Raw genomic sequence first — 24,847 nt, forward strand, 5'->3', positions numbered from 1 at the left:
CGGGGCTGTCCCACCAGGAACTCAGCGATGTCCCGATGTTGGGAGAGCTCGATGGCCCCGGGTGTACGGGCAGCCGCGGGCAGCTGCCAGCTCCTCCTCTGCGGGGCTTTGCCCTTTGCTGCTCCTCAAACCATTCCAGCCAGTGCAACGGATAATAACGAAAATCATATCCAAACACTTGACAAAACACAAAAGCTCTTTGCTGGGTAACCCAGCAGCCGAGCCACGCGGGGCCCGTGACAGGACAAACGCTGGGCCCGTGCCGGCAGCACATCAGTGGCCGTGGCCCCGAGGCATGGCTACCTGCCCACCAGAGCCGGAGAAGGTTGTTGCCAGTCAGATCTCAGCGTGTGGAAATGGAGAGACACGGGCAGACTCATCCCTGCAGCAACGTCAGTGAAATCGAGACAAAAATCAGCCCGCTGAGCATCGCCCGAGCTGTTCCTCTGTGGTTCGGCTAAATGAAAGAGTATGCCTTTTTAGTGCAACGTGTAATTAGAGAGTGTAAGTCACAGCCAAAAGATTTTATTAAGCCAGAGAATTAGATAGTTGCATGAGTAATGAGAGCAGCCACCGTTGCACGAGCCAGTTGGGATTGGAATGGCCAGGGCAGAGCCCCCAGCCCCTCCGCCTCAGATCTGGTCATCAAGAGAAGCACTCCCAAAGCCTCCCTTCGCTGCTGAATGAAAAGATCCTTTGCAGAGATTAAAATGAATTTATTATTTCACAGTCTGGTATTTACATCACATCTGGAGCACGTATTACATACCCCGTTACAAAAACGTCTAAATAACGAGTCCCACGGGTGGCAGCCGGAGCACAGAGGCAGGCGGCTGCACGCACACCAGTGTCCCCGGGCAGCGCGCCGTGCTGCCAGCCCCCACGCCGGCTCCAGCCCCCGGCCCCTCCTGAGGCGGCACGTTTCCCTGCGCGGGCCACAGAGCGGGGCTGGGGTGCCCGGGGAGGCATTGGCCACGTTCCCCCACAGCGATGCTCTCGCTCAGGCCGTGTGCCACCAGCCCCACCAGTGCAGCAGCCCCGGTGTCCCCAGTCCTGCCGACAGCGGGACCACAGGGCTCCCGTCCTCTCCCGCTCAAGCTGCCACGCCAGGGGAAACAATGCATCCTGGAGAAGGTCACGAGCTCAGGACCAGGAGACGGTACATTTTTCTTTATTTTGAATTAATGCAATGAAGCCTGGCTCGGTCTGGGTCTCTGGCTGGGCATCTGCACGGTGTCAGGCACACCAGACCCGCAGACAGAAGAGGGCTTCCCCCCGCGTGTTATTCTGAAATTCGATTGCAAACACAAGCAGTAACTTGGTGCCTGGGACTTGCACGGTAGAGAACAGATATTAAACTCACAGCCTGATTAATGCAATTACCGAGGAAGCAGAAACCAGCAGCATGCTCCATGGAGACATTTCACCATCTCCAGGGGCTGACGGGATGTCAGACATCCTGGCCACGCTGATGCATCCGCCACACGTAGTCACAGCAGCCAGGTTACGGGGCAGGGAAAGCACAACGCTCTGGTGGTCGGAGCAGCCCCCCGACCCCCGGGTGACACAAGATCGGGCTGGAGCTCAGCGCCTGCTCCTGGGAACCCACCGGGCCAGGAGTTGTGAGCCAAACGGGGGAGGGTTTCACACAACCATTAACTTCCCAATTCCTGACGGCAACCCGGATTCAACTTCTTGGGAGATGGGGAAAGGCAACTCACAGCAATGATTTCAGCTATTTCAGAATAAAGCCCATTTTGGGGGACCGCTGTCTGTCTGTCTCTGTATTGTCAACAGCTCTTACATGATTGGAGTATTTTATTTAAGAGGATAGGAAAACGAGCCCATTTCTTGGTCGGTGAGTGTGTCCACAGGGCAGGAGGGGACGTTGGAGTGGCAAGAGTCTTGCAGCTGCGCTGGGGTCCCATACTTGCAGCCTCCGGGGAAGCTGGGGCTCAGCGGATGCTCTGATCCGGTACCTGGCACAGTCCTGCCAGCAGACGCAGGACGGCAGCCCTGGAGCATCCCGCCTCCGCAGGCACTGCCCAGCCAGGCCACCTCCTGCTGCTCACGGCTCTGCAGAGCACCGGGGACCCACGCCGAGGCTGGTCAGCCGCCGCCAAGTCGCACGGAGGCTATCGTGTGACCTGCGGGCAGAGGAGAAGAGTGGGGCAGGCGCCTGCTAATGGAAATGGTCAATCTGTTTGCAGCGGGTGAGTTACCCAGCACATCCAGCTGCTTCCCGCCTCCGCGAATTGTCAGCAAACGGCCTCAGGAGATGCAAATACGATTTGCTCTTTGCATTCGTTTAATGGGGTGGTCGTTCCAAGTTTCAGCTTACGGATTGTTTGTGAACCCCGTGTGCTGGCTACAGCTTCTACTGGGGGTCTGTCTGCAGAGGGGACTGGGAGGGGCAAACCCAGCCCCCTCGGCACAGCTCCTAACGGGGCGCCCGAAGTCACCAGAAGTCCTTTTGAAAACATAGGTCTGCATTTCCAAAAGGCCGCCTCCCTAGGGGAGGGCAAGGGACCCAAAAGGGGTGCTAGGAGGATGGCCACGGAGGTCGGGGCCGCTGGACGAGGGAGGAGAGCAGAAGCCCTGGGGTCCTGCAGACGGGAATGGTCCCCAGTGAGAGCCCAGGACAGCAAAGCCAGAGCAGAGGCTTTGGGCTAAGTTAGCAGCTGGGGGGAAAATAAACAAACAATATTAAGATGGGAAAAAGACAATGAGCTGAACGTAGTGCTGCAGTTACTGGTCAGTGATGGATGCCCAGGGCCAGAGGAACCTTCTTGGACGGCCATAAAAACACCTGAGCGTGAAAGTGCTTTCTGTGCACAAAAATAATAGCGATAATGAAAAAAATCCCAACATCACTTAATACGATAATTTTATGGCAGGGGACGTGGGGTGAGAAAAACTAAAGCATAAGGAATAATTACACTCAACAGTATGAACAATGATTACAAAATTATGCAACTGATTAACCATGGCATATATGTAATTACTAATGAGTTTGATAAAATTTTAATTATACCTTGTTCTTTGGGGCATTCAGCAAGCCATGAAAATAATAATCATGTAGCGCTGTCACAGATGATCGCCTCAGACGGGGGAGCGGTGACGGATTCAGGGCTGCGCCACTGGGCTGGGAGGAGCAACCTGCTGCCCCGGAGCAGCGGGGAGATGCTGGGGAGCGGCCAGGACGGCCCAGCAGCCCTGGGCTGGTACGGAAACCTCCCCAGCACGTCTGCTCGTGGGCTGGGCCACGCAACGCCCTCCTCACTGAGCCTCCCCACGGGAGTTATCGATCAGCAAAGCCGTGGGACCCACTCGGGGTTTGTGCTACCCCCGCCGGCCCCTCCAGCAGCGGTGACAACAGCACAGCCCAGACCCTCTGCTCCGCTTCGGTGCATCCGTAACAAACGGCGTGTGCCCTGGAGAAGCCGGAGCTCTCCCCTTCCCCTGCAAACTCTTTGGGGATGCTTTCCTGGGTTTTGCTTGCCCCAGGCTGGGGAAAGCGCAGCCAGGCTTCCCCCCCAGCACCCTGCCAGGGGACATACCTTGGTCGTCTTCACTTTGTTGCCGCTACTGCAGCTCCAGCCCGAGAGGTCGGGCAGCACCTTGCACTCCTCCCCGTCGAGGCACGGCTCCATCTGGCACCACCACTTCTGCAGCACGATGGAGGCTGGGGGAGAGGAGGGTGTCAGCGGCTGGGCTGCGGCCCGGGGTGCGGAGGGGGCCAGCCCTGCCTGCCTTCGGGTGGTGGCAGGAGGTGCAGCCCCTATCTCCGGCACAGCCCGTGTTTGCAGCGACCCTGCCGAGGAGCCACTCGTCGCCTGCCTGGCCTCCCTTGACCCAACTGCTCCACCTGCCTCCGAAACACCCTGTTTTCTCTCACTACCCCAGGTAAAAAGCCTAAGGACAGCCCTGTCCTGGCTCCCAGCAAGAGCAGGGAGAACAGTGCTGTTAACAACCTACTTCAGGCTCCACTTATGGAGGCAAAGGGACTGTCTACTACCACTCTACTCTGTTAGGCTCTTGCAATTTATGCCTCCAACATGGGTAACCAGAGCGGGCTCCCCTATATTTGGGAACAACGACACACACGAGCTGTTTGGGACAACAAAAGCCTTCCCTGACAATTCATCCTGGCATTTCTTGGTGTTGCACATCAATGCACTCACAAGGCATCGGCTGTCAAGCGAATCGATACCGCGCTGGCAGACGCTGCAGCTGCTCCTGCTGGCTCTTTGGCAATGCCACATGATCCCATTCGATAAAATATACATGGTTTGAGCTTTGCTTAGTGCTCCTCGCAGGTGATGGTGCTGCATGGCTGGGGTCACGTCCCTGCCTCTGGCTGCAGCAGCGCGGTGAGCAGACGTGCAGGGATCGATGCTGCAGCACCCGGCCCCAGCGCAGCGACGCACCCGGAGCTTGAACCGCTGGAGCACCGTAACCTACCCACGGCACATAGCCTGGGGCAGCATGGAGTGGGGTAACGCAGCCGCACCAATGGAGAGTGTTCCCAGAACACTCCCTCTCCCCCTCTGCTCCACTGCAGGAGCCTCTGGGCAGGTCTCCTCTGTCAATCCTGCAGGCACAGAAACCCCCCACCAGCCTGATCGACCGGGAAGACGCAGTCGGGGGTTGCATGGGACCCGGCTTGTGGCTGCGGGGTACTCACCGTCCACGCAGGAGGGAGCCGCCCGTGTCGTCCCTGCCACCTGCCCCGGGAAGCAGGAGCATTTCACTGTCTGGGAGCGCTCCTCGATCTTGTTCTTATTGCAGCACCTGTGAGCTGCAATGACTTCGCACGTGCCGGGCTCTACGTGCGCTGCGGGAGGAGAAACAGCCGCCGTCAGCCGGGGCTGCGCCCCGGAGTCCCCAGGCCACCTCCCGCTCACCACCGCTGGTGCATGCCATGACCGAGGCACCGGGAGAGCCTGGCACGGGCAGCACTGTCCCAGTCTCCGGCAATCGCCCCAGGGCTGCCGATGACATACACACGGCTCAGCCCAGCATCTCCCCAGCCCACTTGTAAGGAGAAGCACTGGTCCTGCCCCAGACCTCCTGCACCTGAGCTCTTACTCCCAACAGCCCTCACACCCGTCCTACCCAGCAAAATTAATAGCCTCTTGCCACAGCCAAGCCAAGAGCTTTATTGAAACGAATGAGCACATCAGTTAATTGCAGCTGATAATGAGATGCACACTTTGCTGCAAGAGGGGATGGTGCGTCGTGCTGCCTTTGGCTTCAAACAGAGTACTGCCACCTCTGACCCCAGCTAAAACCAATGCTCCCATCTCGCCATCACGCACCATCCTCTGGCTAGAGGTGAGAGGACCAGGACGGCATTTCTACCCTGTGGTGACACAGAAATGTCACGGTGTTCATCAGAAATCCGGGCTGCTCTGCTGCTCCCCCTCCCAGTGCCATTAAAATATTAAGGAAGAAAGAAAACTAATGTGTTGGCTTATCACCTCTGGGATCTGGGTTTAGAAGCTAGTTAGCATCGCAAATCAATGACTTTGGCTGGGTAATGGCCCACACAAGCACAATGCAAATTAGCCAAAGAGGGCTGGATAGACTTCATTCCCATGACCCAGAGCGGGTGATCCCTGCAGGTCCTGTTTAATGAGCACTGGAGGAGGGAGCGCAGAGCCACGCACTGAGACATCCCCTGGGTCACTGGGAACAGGCTTTTATTTCCGCAGCGAGCGGGAGCCAGGCAGTGAGGAGGATGGGGAAGCTGTGTTTCTGCAGGGTGCCATGCCGAAACGCGTGCAGACGAGCAGGCATCAGTCCGTCAGACGCGGCTGCTCCGCACCCTCAGCTCAGGAGCATGCACTCGGCCCCTTCCGCACCCCCAGGGCGCGGGCAGGAGCCCTGCCGGAGCCCTCGGCAGCCACCAGAGGAAAGGCTCAGCAAAGGGTGCAAGCAGGACACGCGGGGCCGCAGGGAGCAGAGTGGCGTGCTGCTGCTGGTGGAGGTACCCGCGAGCACAAGCCCACGTCAGCCCTTTCCCAGCACACGCGGCTCTGGCAGTCGCTCCAACCCGACCTGCGTTTACCAACCTGCCCTCGCCATCCTGCCCGTCCAGCCTCAGCTCCCAGCTCTGCTTCGCCTCCCAGCCACTGCCGGGAGGGTCCTGTGGAGGGTCCCGGGGCCCCATCCGCCCCCAACCCCATGAAGCCAGGCAGCCGGCCCAGGGAGTTCGTGCCGCAGGTTTGTGCTGGTGTCTCCTGCCCAGCTCTGCGGGAACCGCCACGTGAAGGGGACCAGGGGCGGCTGACCTGCGTCACAGCAAGCGCTCCTGTGAGTCCCTGGGGAGAGGCAGCGCGTACCCACGTGCACCAGCAAACACCACCTGCCTTCCAGGAGCTTTTGGAAAGCAGCCACTTCACCTTCTCAAATGAAAGCTCAGGGAAATGGGATCTCTCCCCAGGCACTGGGGGAAATCCCTCTGCCTTGCAGCCGCATTTTCACATCCCTGCTAGGAAACGCTGACCCAAGTGCAACCTCCCGGCTTGTGCCGGCTTTGGCTTTCAGCCAAAGCAGTCCTTGCCCCTCTCCGGTTCCCACCACATGTGAGCACTGGCCGGGAGAGGAAAGGGCAGGACACGAGGAGCCACCCCAGGACCCGCTCTCCAGCAATGCCACCAGCCTGGGGCCAGGGCAGAGACACTTGCTGCTGTGCAGAAAGGCCATGTCCTAATGTGAACGTGGGCAGTGACAACACTGCTCATCCCTCACAGCCGGCTCCGTCGGGGAGCCGCGGTCGGGAGCCACACACCCCCGTGCCCTGCACCCGCCAGCACATGGGCAGGACGGGCCATGCAATTACCATGGCTTTAATTTGGCTTTATTTATTGTTATTTCATGGTCATTTTCTTTTAATGAACCATCACTTTCATTTCTGCCCATAATAATTACACAATTACCTATCCTGGAAGTATTTTTTAATAGCATCGCTGGGCATAAATTTTATCCTCCCTTTTAAATGCCATCATAATTCAGCTTTAATGATAATTTCCATTCTTTTTGTATGCAGGAATGGTAGACTTTGGTGAAAGAAGGAAAGCAACTCATTACAGAACAAACATGACTGTTTTGCCCTGTTTTTATGGTTAACGGGATTTTTCAAATAATCTGAGGGATAAACAGAGGTCCTTGGCTTTGGCTGACTATGAACCCGCATTCCCACCACGCTCTGGTCCAGGACCACGAGGAGTCACTCACCCACCCTGCGCACCCCAACACAGCCCCCCCACCCCACAACAGGGGGTTTTATACCCTCCAACTTCAGCACTCACACGTAGTTGTGGTTTTGACTCGTTTCTATAAAAGCCTTCCCGCAAAGTTTCGTTAGCAAAGCTCTTCCCAGGAGGAAGGGCCAGACGACCCCTCTGCTCCCTCTCACTTCTGCTCTCCAGCTTCTGATTTTCAGCTAATTTTAAAAGGTTCAGCTGAGGGAGAGCCAGGCAGAACTGAGAAATCACTCATTATAGCCATGCAATAGGAGTTTGCTAGCACGCCAAAGCCCTTTTAATTTGCTCAAAAAGCTGCAGCATGGAGATAAAGAAAAATTTGCCTCTCCTCCGCCTTACTGCAGCTGGCTGAGCACGGCAGCACCGCAGTGCCGGACCCGCAGCCTTGGAGCCCGTCCTGCCCCGGCTGGAGCCCGTGGGCACCCACTGTGTCCCTGCCAGCCACACCAAGCAACCCCGGGTGTCCCAGCAGACCGCGGGTGCACAGACACAAGGAAGGTGCTCCCACCAGGACAGACGGACATGGTCCATCTCCAGCTTGCGCCTTGCTCCCAGCTGTCCGGGCACGCCACGCAGGAAAGGCAAAACCCATGGCAGACGAGAGATGCTCTCGCTGATAAGACGCTGCTTTGTGCTCCAGCCCTGCCGGACCCAGCCCGGGGCTGTGCTGAGCTGAGCTGTACCAGGGGTGCAGGTCTGCCGTTGTGCAGGGAGCGTGGCGGGCAGCTGCGAGCCTCAGACCAGAGTTCAGAAAGCCTTTGTTTTCCCTCAAAAGCGTACAAGCTTCCCTTTGAGCCGGTCAGAGCCCAGGCAGCTGCTGCCAGTGGGGTCAGGCAGTAAACTGCAGTGCCAGGAGCGGCTGCCTCTGCCCCGGGAAGAGCTGCCTACAAGGAGCATCGTGTGCAGGGGCGGATAGCCCATCGCCCGCAGCCAGGCTGGTCCCAGCTCACCCACCTGCTCCGGGATTTAAACCACAAACAGCTCAAAGACAAACCGACGCACCACGGAGGTCAGCAGCCTCCTGGCACAGCCCCACAGCCCCCAACCGGGTGCGCACACAGCCCCACGGCAAGGACTCTCCTGACGGCAGAGCTGGGGGAGCAGCACGCACCCCTAGGGACCATGCCCTCTCTCGGGCCATGAAATACTTTCATCTGCCTAAAGGTCTTGTGAGCATCCAACATCCTGCCCTGGGACACAATTACACTGGAAACTTGCCCCAGGCATTGCTCTCCAGTGCCGATCCCTCCAGGCGCCAGCCCCAGCCCGAGGCACTGCAGCAGGGCACGGTGCGTCCCCTCCCTAAGCGATTGCTCCCAGCAGAGTCTGAGCAGGAGGGACAGCCCCGCAGGGAGCCGGGCAAGAGCCACCCCGCCTGGTGTAGAGCATCTCAGCTCCCCACACACCACACAGATTCACTCGCTTTCCTGCCCCTTGACCGCAGGCAGCATGGACACCACCAGACACAAGTGCCACGGACCCCGACATCCGAGCGAGCTCAGGAGTTTGGGGGGTTGAAACTGGATGCAAATAAACCCCTCTGCATCAGAGACGGTGGTTCCCAGGATGTCAGCAAGAGACTTTGCTGTTTCCTGGATGCAGAAGAAATGAGCAGCCCGGCGCTGAGGGATGCCGGCAGGAGAGCGGTGCCGAAGGGCTGCCTGGCCGCTGCTGAGCAGCTCCCTGCCACACCGGGCTTTCGTGTCACATGCCTGGGAAGAGCGAGCAGAGAGCCTGAGCCCAAGCGCAGGGAGAACGATGGGCTCCTCCAGAGCTCCCTGCAGCTGCTGCTCCTTTCGCTGAGCAGCAGGAAACTTCGAACCAGATAGGACTGAAAATGCAAAACAGATGGATGGTGTGTTTAACACCAAGAGCAGGAAACCCCCAGAGAGCCTGGGATAAGTTCCAGAGCTTCTGGCACGCTTCTCCCTCCCATTTAACTGGTATTTCCCCACTGGAACCCTTTTGAAAAAAAATCTTATCTCATGGAACCATAAAAGCATTGTAAGAGCACAAGGCTTTTGAATCCCGCATGCAAAAATAAAATAAAAACGCTGTCCTACTCTGGCTGACCTTTAAGTGAGCGGCAGAACACGGTCTTTTATGGCATAACCTGAAATGACACATTTTGTGTGTCTCAGGGAGGCGTGGGCCCAGCTCCACATGTTCCGTGTAAAATATCGCTCTGCTTGCTGGTGGAGACTTGTAAAATGAAGAGAAGTTGAATGCATGTAACTGCCAGGCAATGCCCAAACCCTCTGCGTCAAAACCCCTTCCTCCTGGGCACTGAAAGGCCCTTAAAGGGGTCCAGGTGTCCTGAGGGCTGAGCAGCCCAGCAGAGACAGGCAGAACCTGGGAGGGAGGCAGAGGGTCCAGTCCCCAGTGGGGAGCGGAGCCGCAGGCTCAGTGGGCTCTGCTCGGAGGGCAGCACAGCCCCGGGGGCACCGGGGAGCGAGCGGCTCGCAGGCAGACCTGGGCAGCCGGCAGCGTGAGCGATCTGTACTCTGTGCCCTGCAACAACTCTACTACTAATACTCACTAAATAATTAAAGTCTTAAAATCACTACTGCCTTAGATGCATGTATTATTTAAGAGGATTTTGGAGAGAAGCAGGCTTGTTTTTATTGCTCGGTATCACTGCATGTCAGTTGGGATTCTTTACTATCTTGTCACCTCAAGATTCCACATCATGCTCTGTCCCCCTTCATCGCATGTGCGAGTGCGTGCACATCCATGAACTGCTCGTGCAAATCCCATCACTTCACACTTGCAAGCAGAAAGCCAAATGCCTGGACTGCGTTGAGAACAGCTGAAAGTGTTCTGCCACTGTGCAACAGATGAACCTGTGCGGGCACCCCGCGGCGAGGGGATACGGCTCCCGACACACAACCTGCCTTCCTCTGTGGCGCCGAGCGGTGCTCCCCACACACCCAGCGCAGCTCCTGCCTCATCTAGAGAGGGTGGCTTAGAAAAATATTCCATCTTGATGTAAAGGCTGCACATGACGGAGGAACCCACTCTTCCCCAAGCGAGAGGGAATCTTGCAGAAGCATCTCACAAATAAACACCATAGAGCTGCTGTCTTCACTCCAAGCAGCGACGTGCTGACCAGTAAATCTCTCTTACAACATAATCAGAAATCGGTGCTCTGCTCTCCATTCACTCAGAGAACCTCATTTCCCGAAAGCAAATCCCAGCTGCCTAAATGCCTTTACTTCTGCTCCGGGTTGAGTGACGAATGTGAACAAAGGCAAAGATGGCACTTTGATTATCAGCATTAGAGGGGTTTATCTGAAGATGCTGGGGCCACCTTTGCGGGAGCTGTATCCAGACAAGCAAGCCTTGTTCATCACGTAGAGCTCACCACGTTATATGGGGGATTAAATTGCTGGTGAATCATTCTTCACCGAGGAGTCTCCTATTCCATTTCCAAATGACTTAATCTCTGCACTTGATTCATGTGGCTATTTAAATCCAACCACATACCCCAGGAAGCACCGCTCTGCTTGGACACATCAGCATTCCCCGTGTGCTGGGTGAGCACAAGTGATTAGATCTTACTTCCACAGCCAGATGTTCACAGCGCGGTGTTTCCCTGGACGGCTAACAGAGGGTCTGCGCACAGGCTCTCCGTTCAAGAAATTCATAAGTTTGGGGGCTCTGAAACCTTGGGACCACATTGTCACAATTAAAGATACTCCTCTGATGTTGCTCATTTTTAGGCGCCACACCTGGTTTTAACTGTGAACAAGTGCAATGCTCTAAATGGCTGAAAGCTCTGGATGTGTCTGTCCTTTTATGCCCACAATCCATCAGCATCTCTGACTGGGGGTCGCAGGCAGGCATCAGCGGTGCAGCTATCCCCGTTCCCACCTCCAGTTCAACTCCACACGCAGAAATGTAACTGTGGGCTTCCTAGGTCAAAAGCGTCATTGCAGCTGAGAATGCAACCTTATGAAAGTGCGTTTCAACCATAACCTTTACTGAAAACTGTCCCAAATGCAGCAAAAGCACAGGGCAGATAACAGGAAAATAAAGGCCATGAACTCAGCAAGCAGACTAAAAATTCCTGGTTTGAGCCCACAGAAATCCAGCCCAGGAGAGGAGGCAGCCGCCAGCACAGCCATGCAAAATACTTACAGTGCCAGGAAACCAGGACGTGCAGAGAGAAACCGTGTTAATACAGACACAGAGAGGGGTCAAACTTTTAAGTATTTGCTCCTGGTATGCCCTCTTTGCTGTGGATTAGAGTTTGCTTGAACAAAAAGTACAAGATTTGGTCCACTGTGGATAAGTCTGTGTGAATGAAAGATCCCCAGCTCTCTGCCTGCGAGCACGTGAATACATGAGCCTGTCTCCTCACGTATGGAGCGAGATTTATACATAATTCACACCCCACGAGTACACTTGGGCATTTGCACTTTAAACCTAGGTGAGTCGCTGCTTTATTAATGCCAGGTCTGACTCTTCCCCGAAGCAGCAGCAGCTCCCCTGCAAACCGCTCCTGCCGGGGAGGAGCGGGGCTCTCCGGCCCCGGGGACCGGGCAGGTGGGGCGAGCGCCCGGCTGCGGGCAGTGCCCGAGCCCGTACCCTGGGGAGTCCTGAGCTGGTGCCAAAAAGTCATCCCAGAAACGACTGAGGAGTTTTATCTTCTCCTGCACCTGCTACAGGTTCGAAAGAGGGTCAGGCAGGTAACGGCTGACTAGCTGGTTGAGGGAGTCACTCTGGAAGATACGTTTTGGTTTTAAGCAACAGGATGGGGATTATAGGATTAGCACTGCTTTAACTGTCAGGCAAAAATGACAGAAATAGGACAGAGTTAGGTGTGGGGTCAGGCAAGAGCATGAACAATTTCAATTTAACCCTTAAATACCTTCTTTTCCAAACACAGGCACAAGATGCAGACAGCACGTGCCCCAGGATTGCTCCTTGCTCCAAGCACTCGCCTCTGCCGCCCTGCTGCACAACTCTGCCAGCACGCCAGGAACGGCAGCTCCCACCTGCCCACACCCTCCTCCCACCACACACCGAGGAGAGGAACCCCCAGCCCTGGACCACCGGATCCCCCCTCCGGCATGGCCCGTCGGGCTCCTGCACCAGGCAGGACGGGCACGAAGGGCTGAGCGCAACTCCTCAGCTGCTTCTTTTCTCAAGACACAAACTTCAACCGTGGGTTCACGTAACCCCTCCAAAAATCACATCAATCGTACAAAATGGCATTCCAACATACACGCACAGAGGGGGATCTTGAAGCCACCGCTGGGAATAATAAATTAACACCCCAGAGCCAAGGCTACGCTTTCCAGCAAGACTTTCTGGTATCTACATGAGGTTATACTTGTTCCATGTTTCAAGATGATCTTTACAACCAGAGGGCTGAGAATTTGTATTTCTAATGAAAGCCTAAAGTGGAGAGTGTCCATTGCATAACAAGCGTGGTTTGTGACACTCATGGCAGCTTAGATGGAAAGAGTTACATCTTGCTGCCCACAGATCAAGAATCACCTCTGTAATAACCTGAATACATAGAAGTGTCTCAGATTTTGCTACAGACAAAGAAATTCACTTTTCAACTCCTCAGACCAGCTAGGGTCACCAAGCAACAGTTTTCAAATGCCCCATGTTAAGTATTTACAAGTTATACCTCCAAGGAACAGCTTTGCTGCTATATGGCTCCAGGTTCCTGCCTGTCTCCGAGGAGCAGCCCAGGGAGTTTCCTGCGCGCACGCACACTCAAAGTACAAATTCTGCAGCTGTCACAGCGGCACCGGAGAGAAAACGGTGGTGCCTCTTGGCGTCCATTTGCTGGATTCTGCCCCACACCTTCAGCATGCTCATCCTCACCGCCCGGAGCCCAGCGATGGGGCCAGACACCGAGGTCCCCCAGGCTGTCGGCCTCTGGTCCCCAGAAAGACACCCGCCCGCTCCCGCAGCCGGTGCATGCCATGACCCAAGACCACCTGCACTCGTCCTCCCACCCAGGAACGAGGGACAGACCCTCACCAAACATCTTAGCCCCACGTAACCCCCACCCCAGGCATCCCATGAAGACCCCAAGGTACCACCAGCATCATGGGGGCCCCGGGCGATTGCACAGGAGTATGATGCGCGTAGCAAGGACGTCGCTGCCCCTACCTGAATGGCTTCTGTGATGGGTGGAGGCCAGCGTCAGTCTTCCCCACAGAGTGGTAAGGCAGAGAGCGAGCACGAAAACCCATTTGCTCAGGCTTTGTATGTCTCTCTCACTCATTCTACCAAAAACAAGAAGAGATGCATGGAGGAAGAGGGGCTGAGGAGGGTTCGGAGGTGCAGCCCCCACTCACTGACGCTGCTGCACGCAGCGGTGCAGCCCACGAACATGCGCGGCCACGGAGACCGGGGTGGCCTGGCTGCAGGGACACAGCCCTGGGAGGCAGGGCACGCACCCGGGATTCACCCACCGCCCTTGGATGGGCTCGGACTTCTTCAGCAGCACGGGCCATCGCAGCAGGACAGAAAGCAATCACACCAGCAGTAGCACAGGCGAGCGATAGTTACCTTTTTCTGGGGATTCACACTAACACCTGCGCATCTGCCAACCTCGGGTAGGTCAGGTCTTTGCAAGGGGCAGACATCAGTGCATCTGAAAGGAGAAAGAGAAATATGGGTAGCGATACCTGCTCTAAGTACCTGGGGAGTGCGAACCGCCGTGTCCCCTGGGAGCGGCTGGGGACGCCCCGGAGCTTGGCTGGCCCCACATCAGCACACACGCTCTCCTGCCCATCGCACGCACCAAAACCTCTCGGGGAACTCAGCCCATAACCCTGCTCACCCCCTTTTAACAGCGGGACTCCATCTGCTTCAGAGGAGTTGCTCCTGATTTTTACTGCCGAGAGCGCAAAATCAGGCCTGTTATAGTACGTTGTTAACGCAGACGACAAATTCTAAATACAGACCCAGGGTGTGTGGGAAAAGCCAGAGTAAATCAGCAGTGAGTCATTCCAGGTATCGCCTTTTCCGTGTGCGGTTATGCGCCATCATCACCCTCGTGTCACCAAGGTCCCTTGCAGTGACGCCCAAGGTTTGGCTCTCACGGGCTGGGCACTTGCAAACCACTCGCCGACAGACAGATGGACAGACAGACCGCACCGGCTGTCCCAGGGCCCAGCCACCCTCCTGCTCAGCGGGGCCGGCGCCGCACGGGGAGCTGAGGAATGGGGCAGCCGATGCCCGGACATACACGCACAGGACCCGTACCTCGCTGTCCCAGCACGATGCCTTCTTCTGGGGCTGCTTCTCCTCTCAGTACAGCTGCAATGTTCATAAAACCACTTGGACGCAAAACTGCATCCACTACCTTTGAACACACCCGGTCCCCCAGTAACCTCTCCTGGCACCTCCGTGCACACCAGGGCACCACACTGGCACCCCCTCCCATGCCACGCAGGACGTGCTGGGAAGGAGCTGAGTTTTGCATCATCTGGAGCCCTTACGGAAAAATTTAAATCCCCGAAGACTTGGTGTTTTACTGTCAACTGCTTTAAATATGTTCTCTGTACTATTTATCAGCCACGGCCCTGCAGGTGGAAACAGCTCTGGGGCTCTGCCGGCAGCAGCACAAGCGATAACAGCTTTGACAACAACGTCTCCGCTTGGCATCTGCCAAGTGAAGTGACAGCCTCCCGGCCTCAGTTATCGCCTGCTGAGATCTAACTGGGTCCAGGGCAAATAACCACATCCCCCATAAAACTTCAGTGCCGGATCATAATTTATTAACGAGAGGCCATGAAGACAAGTGGCAATGACGCCGAGGCTCGGGAGTGCTGCCAGGACCAGACAGCGGGTGCCTGGGCTGCCCCTGCCCCGTGCAAGGCTCGCACCCGCGGTCCCCTCCCCAGTGAGCTTCCCTGTGCCGGTCCCTGCTGCCCGCACCCACCGGGGCCGACGCAGGCAGCAAGGGCAGCGCAGGGTGCTGGCCGGGCACCGGACAAACCTGGGCTGCTGGGAGAAGAAATCTTTAATTTTCAACCATCTGCTAAATTTCTATCTGCTCTGGACCAGGCTGAGACAGTGAAACAGACTCATATAATGAAGTGCCAGAATAGAAAACACTGACATTTTTAATCAAAACAAAGTGTTTTGAGGTGGTAAAAGGGCATTTCTTGTTTTGAAGCATTTCAAAATGAATTGTTCCGTTTTAAACTGACATTTCAAAATGAAAAATGTTTCATTCCAAAATGCTGATTTAAAATGATATTTTCCATTTTGATTCTCCCAGCTGGGGGGAAAAAAAAAAAATCAGAAAATGTCACCAAAAACGTTGACACTTGCCCACAAAAAAAAGAAAGGTACCTTGACAAAAACACATATTTTATGCTAGAAAAGAATTGAGAGGTAAGAAAACACTCCTAATTAACGCTGCGGGATAGTCAGCTTGGCCAGGAGCAGACTGAAGCGTGGTCGGAGAGGGCACGGACACGCAGGCGTCCTGCTCTCCTTCCTGGCTCCATCCCTGCCTACCAGGTGACAAGGGACGGATCCTGCTCCAGCACAACCCTCACTCAGGCTACGCCCCGTGCTGCAGGGACCGGAGGGGCTGGGCAGACCTGCACCGCTGCCCGGGGCAGAGGCAGCCCCGAGCCCCCCCGAGCCACTGCATCCCCAGAATGAACCCGAGATGGCTTAACGTGCAAGAAAACCATCGCTCCTTGAAGCGGGCATGAGCTGATGTGACAAGACTGCGCCGACTCCCTCGTGTAAAGCCGCGTTTAGGCAATCTCCAGCGCTCCGGCGGGGCTGTCAGCAGAATATGCTCTGCAAGAGGCTTCCTCAGAGGGGGGATTTTCACACTACAGCCTGCACTGTCCGAGTCCCTTCAGAGATGCAACAGCCCATCACGTAAATATTGATGCCAGCTTAAAACGCCTACTATTTCCTCAACGAAAAAGTAAACAGCTCTCTCGCAGCTGCTCAGCCCTTCATGTAAATCCAGGGGCAGCGCGTGCACCAGCACTCAGCACTGCGGCCAGCCGGGAGCGGGGCACGATGCCCTCGCACGCCCGTGCGCGCGCACACGCACCCCGGCCACACTGGGCCAGGGAGGACCTGCGCCAGGACACGTGCCACAGCACACATCTGTCCTGCCCCACGAAGGGGCACATCTGGCAGCCCAGATGTGAGGACAGCAGACACGATGCTGTCACCAGCCTCTGCGTTTCTTGTGGCAGTGAGTCACCAATGCACATCCTGTGCGGCTTCCAGCAGAGCAGCCAGGCCCCTGTGGGAGGTCAGCCCGCACCGAGAGCCCCTGCTCCGGCTCCCCCTCCACGCAGGGCATGCATGGAGCACAGCCGAGCTCCCAGGCACAAGCACGGAGCCCCACGCTGGAGCCCCTCCGGAGGAGCCCGGCCCCAGCTCCTGCCCGTGGGACCCTCTGGGCCACGTGAGGTCTCCAGGAGACGTCCCTGAATCTCTCGGCCGGACCAAAAAACCAGCGCACCGCTGGCCGCCTCCATCCCACACAGGACAGGGACATGCTCCCAGTGCAAGCTATATTTAGCTCAGAAAGGTTGAGCTGTTTGCTATAGCCAAGGAAGCATAAATAAATCACAGAGTTATCAATAATGCAGCCCGCACTGTCCACGCCGCACTCAAAAGGGAAGCCACCGCGCCGAGTGGCAGAAGCCGAGCTGGTGGCCGGGGAGAGCACGTGGGGTTCAGAGGAGCACGAGGCTGAGAGGTGCCATCCCCGGCAGCAGCCATCAGAGCGATGCTCCCCTCCAGAGCCACACAGGCACTCGGGGCTCCCACTCATGCACAAACTCCCATTAGAAAACACAGCTTCGCAGAAATTGCTATTTTGACAGTTATCAACCTCCATCGTCGTGAGACTCCAACTACAAATGTTTGGTCTGACTTGAAATTTTTCAGCCTGGAATGTCATTTTGAAGTGAAGAGCGGTGTTCTAGCACGTCAAAGCACTTAATTTTGATTGAAAATATCAGTATTCTCTCTTCTCTTACGTTCTGTTTGGAATTTTGTGGAATTTTTCATTAACACTTTTTGTTAGCTGCTTTCCGCCTTTTAGGTCTGAGCTGGGACCTGAAGTAACTGCAAAGCGCCCAAATCTCTCTGAAGATAAATCTCAGTTGTAGCCAGTGTGGCAAGAGATGACTGTTCCTCTGCATGGGCCCACGTCCCTCCCCATGGGCACGGGCCATCACCCACACCGGAGCCTCATCGAGGTTCACCCAGCACATGGACACACTGGGAGCAGCTCCGCGCTGCCCTCCCAGACCCCAGCCACTCTGCCCGTCACAGGAGCCAGAGACTTTTTCCTCCTTCTTCATTAAAGCCACACGTAGAACTGCGACCCTCCAGCCAGGACCGCTCCGCCCGCAGCTCGGCTGGAATGCAGCCCGGTGCCCCACGGTGCTAATGAGGGACTCTCTGTCATGCCAAATTAGGCTCCAAGTCCTGCTGGTCTGGAGCATTGTTTGCAATGGTCCATGTGAGCTGGATAATTATAGTTAGCAGAATTCCACCCAAAAAAGAAACAGAGAGAGGTGGGGGAGGCTGGCACATTGGCTGGTTTTCTGTGCCGAGTGACACAAGCCCTCCCCCGCTGCAGCTCCAACACTGTCAACCTTTGTGCACATCTGGCCCTACAGTTCTGCCAGTTTTCCGAAAGCTATTTTCATACTCCCACTGTTTCAGCACTTCTTGGAACTTGGGCACCTTCATTTGGTGCAAGAAGAGGTGCAGTCTTTGGCCCAACAGAGCACAACCCGGGGGTCCACAGCGCCGGGCAGCCCCGTACCCCAGCCACGGAGCAGGGAGGAAACGTGGCCAGAGCCCAGCAGGCACAGAAACCTTCCCGTGACGTTGGAGATGTTACGCTGCCCGTTGGAGGGGGCAATTTTATTTTAATACTTCCCTGAAGCAAAAAGTCAGACCGTCTTAGCAAACGCCCCACTGTGCAGGACCGGGGGACAGGCGGCGCACCCAGCCCGGTGACCGCCCTGCGCATCCCTGCCACGCCGCACGGCTACCTGGTGAACATGATGACAGCAGTGGCCGAGCCCACCCTGCCTTGTACAAGGGGGAGGGCTGGACCCCCAAGATCACTCTGCCTGCTCCGTGCCCGCAGGCGCTGCCTGGAGGGAAGGCATCCTTCCCTTGCCCCGAAGCACAGCTCCGTGGGCTGCACAACAGGTGATGGCAGCAGCACAGAGGGGCTGCTGAGTCTCCTGAGAAGCTGACGCCTCCTTGAAAGATCCTGACAGGCAAGGAGACACCTCCACAGTCCCCCGGGGAAGGCACGGCACAGGCTCCGGTACGGCTCTGCCTCCAGCAGCCAAAGAGAGGGCAAAAGCAGCAGGGCAGGCTTGGCAGAGGGCATCTCCCTTCTCCCCCAAGGCTGGAAAATCAGCTGAGAGCTGGATCCTCCACCCCAGGCAGGCAAGGAAATGCTCAGATGTGCACAGGCTGCGAGGTCTGGGCCCAGGACCTCTGAGACACTCTGCTGCTGCCCGTCCTGGGAACAAGCTGCAAGGCTGGGGGTTCCTGGGGAGGCTGGCCAGCAAGAGGCTGCCATCCTCTGAGCACAGACCGACAACAGCAGCAACCTCCACACCCACAGCTTCGGGTTCATCAGTGCAGACCAGCAGCCTGGCTAAATCCTAGCTCCCTCCGCAGCACTGAGGATGCTCAATTACAGGCAAAGCCGGGAAGTCGGAGCTACCGCGGCCACAGAGCTGGGGGCAGCACCCGGGAGGCTGGCATGCCCACTTGGAGCTGCACTGAGGGGAGCTTCACGCAGGAACTCCTGCACCCTGCCACGCTCTGCACTGCCCCGAACGCTGCACTGCTCCTCCCCAAAGGGAAACCCCACCACAGGGGAGCCTGGCCCAAGCCCCAGAGCTCCAGGCTGAGCTGAGTCCTTTTGCACACTTCATTTTAGCTCTTACTTGAGGTGCGCTTACAGCGGTCCAGCCCCACAGATGTGCTAGTGAGGGCAGCACGAGGCATGCTGCCTCCAACCAGGCAAAGAGGTGGCGGGGGAGCACACAGAAATGCAGAGGACTCCTTCCCCCAAGTGTGCTCTCTCGTCGTCTCCTCTACGCTGATTTATTTCCAGCTCCTTGCTCATTCCTCCAGCGTCTGCAGCATTTCCTTCCCAGCCAAGGTGAGCAGGAGAGTTTATAACTCTAATTCCGCCCAAGCACGGGCCTGTTCCTGCTCCCTCACTCAGTGAATCCCACTGCCTCGCTGCCGCTGGCATTTTGAAGGTCAGCTCTGCTGACAGCTCGAACCTCAGACTCATCCAGTGCCAGGAATCTCTCTCTGGCAGAGCATGGCCGCTCATCAGGGGTATTGAAACCCAAGGTCAAGAGCAGCTCAGTCAGTCTTGTCAGTGGAGGAAAACAGAGGACTTGACAGCTCAAGTTGTTTCCCCAGGAGATACAACATCTCACCTGTGCAGGCTCTTTGCTGGGGCGTGGGTGCCCCAGCACAGACAAGTGCTCCCAGGGCAAGGGCACCTGCACACGGAATAGCCCCCCAAGCCTCACGCTGCCTCAAAAGGGATGGCTAACTGGCAGGAGGAGGGGACTCCCGCTCCCTGCCCAACACCACGGCACGGATCCGCTCCTGTCTGTCTCCAGAATGGGACGGGTACAACTCACGCTCTCCTCCGGACCACTGAGCCTCCCCTCGCAGGTGAGAGGGGACACCCGGCCCGTGCAAGCTGCTCCCCGTCCTGCGCCAGCGCCCCTGCCCCGCTCCAGCCTGGCATCGACCAGAAGCAAGCCCACCCCAGTTGAAGGAGTTACAGCAGAGAGGAACGAAGTAGAGGAAGATTGAAGCCCACATCCCACCCCGTCCTGCCTGAAGCTTTGGCTGCAGGGGACAGCTTGCACCAAAGGCAGGCAGCGGTTGGTCTTGATTTCCCCTTCCAGGGTGAAGAAGCATTTTTGGCTGCAGTAACCTCGGATCTCTCCAGCAGTGCTTTGCCTCCCAAAACAGCAAGCAGCTTCGCGGGGCTGGCAGAACCGTTTCCCCAGGGGTAAACTGCACCCCGGGCCAGAGCTCACCCCCGCAGCAGGACCCTGCCAGACCCAGTGGCCAGACCCAGGCCCCACTCGGGGCGAGCACCCCCTCCCGCGGGCACTGCCCCCTCCCCCCCCCGCCGCAGGGCGGGCAGGGGCCGGAGGCAACCGCTTCTTTCGGAGTCACCTGTAACCGGGCTCACGGCAGGAGCCGGCACGGAGAAACTTACGGTGAAGACCCGCCCGAGCCCCCCACCCCGCACCGGGCCGCCGCGGGGCCAGCGCAGCGCGGGGGCTCGGCGGGGGGGGGCGATACGGGACCGAGACACGCGGCACCGAGCAGCGACGTGCGGCGGCGGGGCCGGGCCAGGAGCGCACTCCGCTGCGGAGCCCGGGACCGGCGCCCCCGGTGCCGCCGCTACCCGCGGGCACGCCGAGCCCGGCGGCTCCCCCCGCCCCGGCTCCCCGGCCGGTAACGGCCCTGCCGCCGCCAGGGCTCAGCCCGCAGCGGGACGGGCGCGGTGTCCCCTCGCACCGGCACCGGGCATGGGCGCGGGGCCCCGACGGCGCGGCCGCTGCGCCGCGCTCAGCACCGGGGGTCCCGTTCCACCCCTTCCGCCCCAAACTTTCCGTCCGGGCCGCACGTACCTGCCGGTGCCGTCCGTGCGGGCCGGGGCCGCCGCTGCCCATGGCCGCCGTCCGCCGGGTCAGCGCCGCGTCCGCGGGCCGCTGCGGCCGGGGGCCGCTGGCATCGCCGGGCGGCGGCGGCGGCGCCGGCAGCGCTGGGCTCGGCGCGGGGCTGGGCTGGGCGGGGGCGGCGGGCGCGGAGCCGAGCGGCCCCGGTGCCCGTGAAGGGGCACAGCGCCGCCTGCCGCCCGCTGCCGCCCCGGGACCGGCGATCCCGGGCTAGCACCCGGCTCCGCGCCACCGCACCCTCCTGCGAGGAGACTGCCCCGCCCCAATTAGCCTCGGTGCTCGTTAATGTAGCCAGCGGGGAGGACCGGTCAGAGCTAATTTACCTGAAAACCAATTTCCCCCCCACCCAAAAAAAGGTGTGATGGCCCCGGTGAGCAGCGAGCGGTGCTGTATGGTGCGGGGACAGACGGATGGACACACAGACGGACAGACTGACTGACTGACTGCCGGCCCCGCTCCTGCGGCACTCTCCTTCTGCAAGTGGGAGCCTGGCGTCAGTGTCAACCCACCGAAACTCGTAGCTTTCCTGGAGCCAGGAACTGCTGAAATGTTGGTGCCAGCCCGGAGCCAGCTCCACAGGAGGCTCTCAGGCCTGACCCAGGGGACCCCGACACCGGCCTGGGACGGTTGTTTCCCCAGCGCAGCTCTAGACTGGCCCAACAAACCCCTCCTGGGGCACCCCAGGACACGGCTGTGCACGTGCTGCTGGGACAACCGGCAGCAACAGGCTGTAAAATGCCAACAAATACCAAAAGCAAGGGTTGAATTTTCACAATTGCTGCCAGGAGTTAGTCCCACAGCCTCAGGACAGCTGAGATGAGAGGCTGGAATTACATATAACTCATTTTCTTTGCTTTACTCAAAACTGTTTGCATATCGATGAAATCCTTTATTTTTTGGAGACAGCTCACCGTTTACTCCTGGACCTTTCAAGCCACCACTCAGCTGGAAGCACTGAATGATTTCCAAGACCAATCTGAGTTTCAGATCAATGGCAGCTGTTCAGACAAACCACATGTGGGCAGTTTGCAAATCTCCCAGCCATTTTCTTTCCATGAGATCACCGAAGCCTTCATGCATCCCCTTTTCCCACCCGGGCACCAGCCCTTGGAAAGGGCTCTGCTGAAAGCCCCCAGCAAAGTGCCGCAGTCAGGCCGTCCTCGCCAGGCACCCACTGGCCCCCAGGTTTGTACAAGCCCCGTAGCCCTCGAGTGCGGCTGGAGCAGCAGCTCGCTCTGTGCACACCCAGGGACGTCTCAGGCCACCACCAAGCCAGGCCCCTCGCTGTCACCCAGCACCCTCGCCCGTGGCTTTGGTGCGTGCTGGGTCTCAGCCTGTCCTGCTTCCCAGAGCCCTGGCTCCTTGCTCCTCCAGCGCTCTGCACCTGACAAGCCTCATCGTCTGACCTGTTCTCCTTCCTCTGATCTGAGGGGGTTTCTGCAGCCACTCAGAGCAAACCGCAGCCTCTCAGCACCTCACGTCAGATGCTGCCATTCTTTTCCTAGGAAAGGATGCAGGGCAGAGCCAGGTCCCCCCACTGGGGAAGGTTTCTCTCCCCTTCATGTATCCACAGCAGAAGCCCAGACTTGTCCCTCTTCAATCTTGGTTTGATTTATAACATCTCTAGTCGAGATCAGTAAAACCCATTAGTGCTGGTGAAAGCAGAGATCAGGGCACGGCCGGGAGGCAGGGGCAGTGCCCGGCCCCAGGCAGCCTCCCCTGAGCACGGTCCCTCCGGGCACGGCCACCCCCGTGCCCAGGCTGGCAGGCAGATGCCCCGAGGTGACCCACCAGCTCCCAGGGGACCCGAGACCTTGGCCTCTTCCCTGGGGGAAGAGTCACCCCAAAATGCACACAGGGAGCCAGGGGAAAGTACCGTGGCTTTAAGAGGCCCATGATAAGAATAGGTTTCTTTGCTATTTTATCTAAGGGAGCCAAGTTCTTTTTCCCCCTTTACAGAGTCAAAATAGCTGTATGTTAAATTCTAATTAATTAGACTTGGTTGCTCAAAAGGGAAAAGCTCTACAAGATTAACCCAAACCCCAGTTATAAGATATGAAGGAAATGTAAGCATCTCATTCTTCAGATGAGAGGATTTTAATAATAATGGCAAAAATCAATATGAAACTAAATTAAATCTGCTGTTTATATTCATCAGGTAATTTGATAGAGAGTCTGCCAATTCAGGTCTCTATTGCTATGATAAGTAAATACAAACATATTACTTTTCAGATCACAAAGTTTTAATGGAAATGATCAAGAGCAAATGCAATCAAAACTACCTTTCACACCAGCCAAATTCCAATTAAATTAAGCCAGATTATTCAATAAGGAAGCGTACAAAAATCAAGCTCTTTATTGATGTAATGGTACAGAAATACAAACTTGCTGCTTTCCAGATCACAGCATTTCAATGCAGGGGAAGAATTAAGACTTCAGTAAAACTGATTTCATTTACATTCCGCTGGAAGTGAACACCATAATTCCTCCTCCCCCTGACTGCTTGTTCGACTGTCCAGCAGCAGCCTTCAGCACTGCTCCCTTCCCAGGCTGTGACTCTTCCAGGAGCCCGTTATTTTACTGGGGGGGGGCAGGGGGAAGAGTTCTTAGTATCCATAACAAGACAAGGTTGGCAAGGGAAGGAACTACACTAGAAAATCTTAGCGATGAATACTCCTGCTACCACGTTAGAAATCATTTCCCCTTAGACTGGCTGGCTGTCGACATACCCACATACCTGGAACCCTTCTGTACTCTCTAGATGACCAACCGGCCATCTGGCCATCTTTCAGGAAGAAAACTCAGGGTTTACGACAAGGGCTTGGGTTAGATGGTTATGCCGAGGCAGATGGGCATGCCAGAAGACTTTAAATCCTCAGTGCGATCAACTTATCTGCAGCTGCTAATAGGCAGAGGCATACAAATTATTTTATTGAAGCTGGAAAAAGCAGAACTGCTGGCATTTTATTCCTGGGGAAGGTTTGTCACACTCTGTTTTCAGTGGGTCACTGAATTAGGATTCAAGCTTATTTATCCCCTTCCTCTGAGGAGGCACCGGTGCCTCCAGGCTGTCTCAGCACCCAGTACCCAGCTCTGAGGATTTTGTTCCCTTTTCAGAAGGCTCTGCTGACAACAGGGAATTTCCATGCAGATTCCCAGCCTGACAATACGGCGGTACAGGAGGGAGGATCTCCGGGGGGCCTGGGCACCCGCCGCGCAGGCGGGGACGAGTCCCGCCCAGGGTCCCTGCATCCTCTGGGATGTGGGTCTGAGCTTCCAAACTGAAAAATAAAATCCCCAAAGACTCCATAAATTCCAATTAGCCTTATTATCACACATTTATTACCGTCCTTCTGTATTTCTACTGTCAGGTGATGTTATATGAGAACAGGAGACCCATGAAGCCTTTGAGAGCAGAACTTAGCATGAAGATCCCTCGGGCGATGCGAAAGGGGTAAGGCAGTTTTGGTAGCAGCAGAGGGGGAAAAACCGAGTGACCCAAGGAGGTTAACCCGCAGACCTCCCCCTCTGCAGCAGGGAGAGGTGAGGGCAAAATCCTGCGGGAAATCTGCCCCAACGCCACGTCATCCGGTCTGCAAAACGCTGACTGCAACAACCTGCAGAGAGGTCACACACACGCCCTGAGCTGCAACGCTCCAAAGGCTTTTCTGCACTCGAGCAGGAACAGACACGGAATAAAGATGGGTGGTTGCAATCAAATTATCCCTTAAAAGAAATAACAATAAATTCTGAACTTCCCAATTACAGGGGACAGGCAAACCTTGGAAACCACTAAGAGCTGCTTCTTCTGTTGATGAATTATCCAGAGTGCACAGAGCTATTTGCTGAGCT

At 56.8% G+C, this 24,847-nt stretch overlaps 1 protein-coding gene across 1 annotated transcript; it reads right to left on the bottom strand.

Moving 5' to 3' along the window:
* Positions 1 to 704: 704 nt before the first annotated feature.
* TAFA3 (TAFA chemokine like family member 3) lies at positions 705 to 20,990 on the bottom strand. Its single transcript, XM_050911210.1, has 6 exons — positions 20,948 to 20,990; positions 13,809 to 13,893; positions 13,407 to 13,522; positions 4,688 to 4,837; positions 3,561 to 3,685; positions 705 to 2,147 (listed from the first exon to the last, which is right to left on the bottom strand). Exons 3-6 carry the CDS (start codon positions 13,519 to 13,521, stop codon positions 2,136 to 2,138), a joined length of 402 nt encoding a protein of 133 aa, XP_050767167.1. The 5' UTR covers position 13,522; positions 13,809 to 13,893; positions 20,948 to 20,990; the 3' UTR covers positions 705 to 2,135.
* Between the last annotated feature and the right edge of the window lie 3,857 nt (positions 20,991 to 24,847).

This window comes from Gymnogyps californianus, chromosome 27 (assembly GCF_018139145.2).
Source record: "Gymnogyps californianus isolate 813 chromosome 27, ASM1813914v2, whole genome shotgun sequence".
Classification (NCBI taxonomy): Eukaryota; Metazoa; Chordata; class Aves; order Accipitriformes; family Cathartidae; genus Gymnogyps; species Gymnogyps californianus.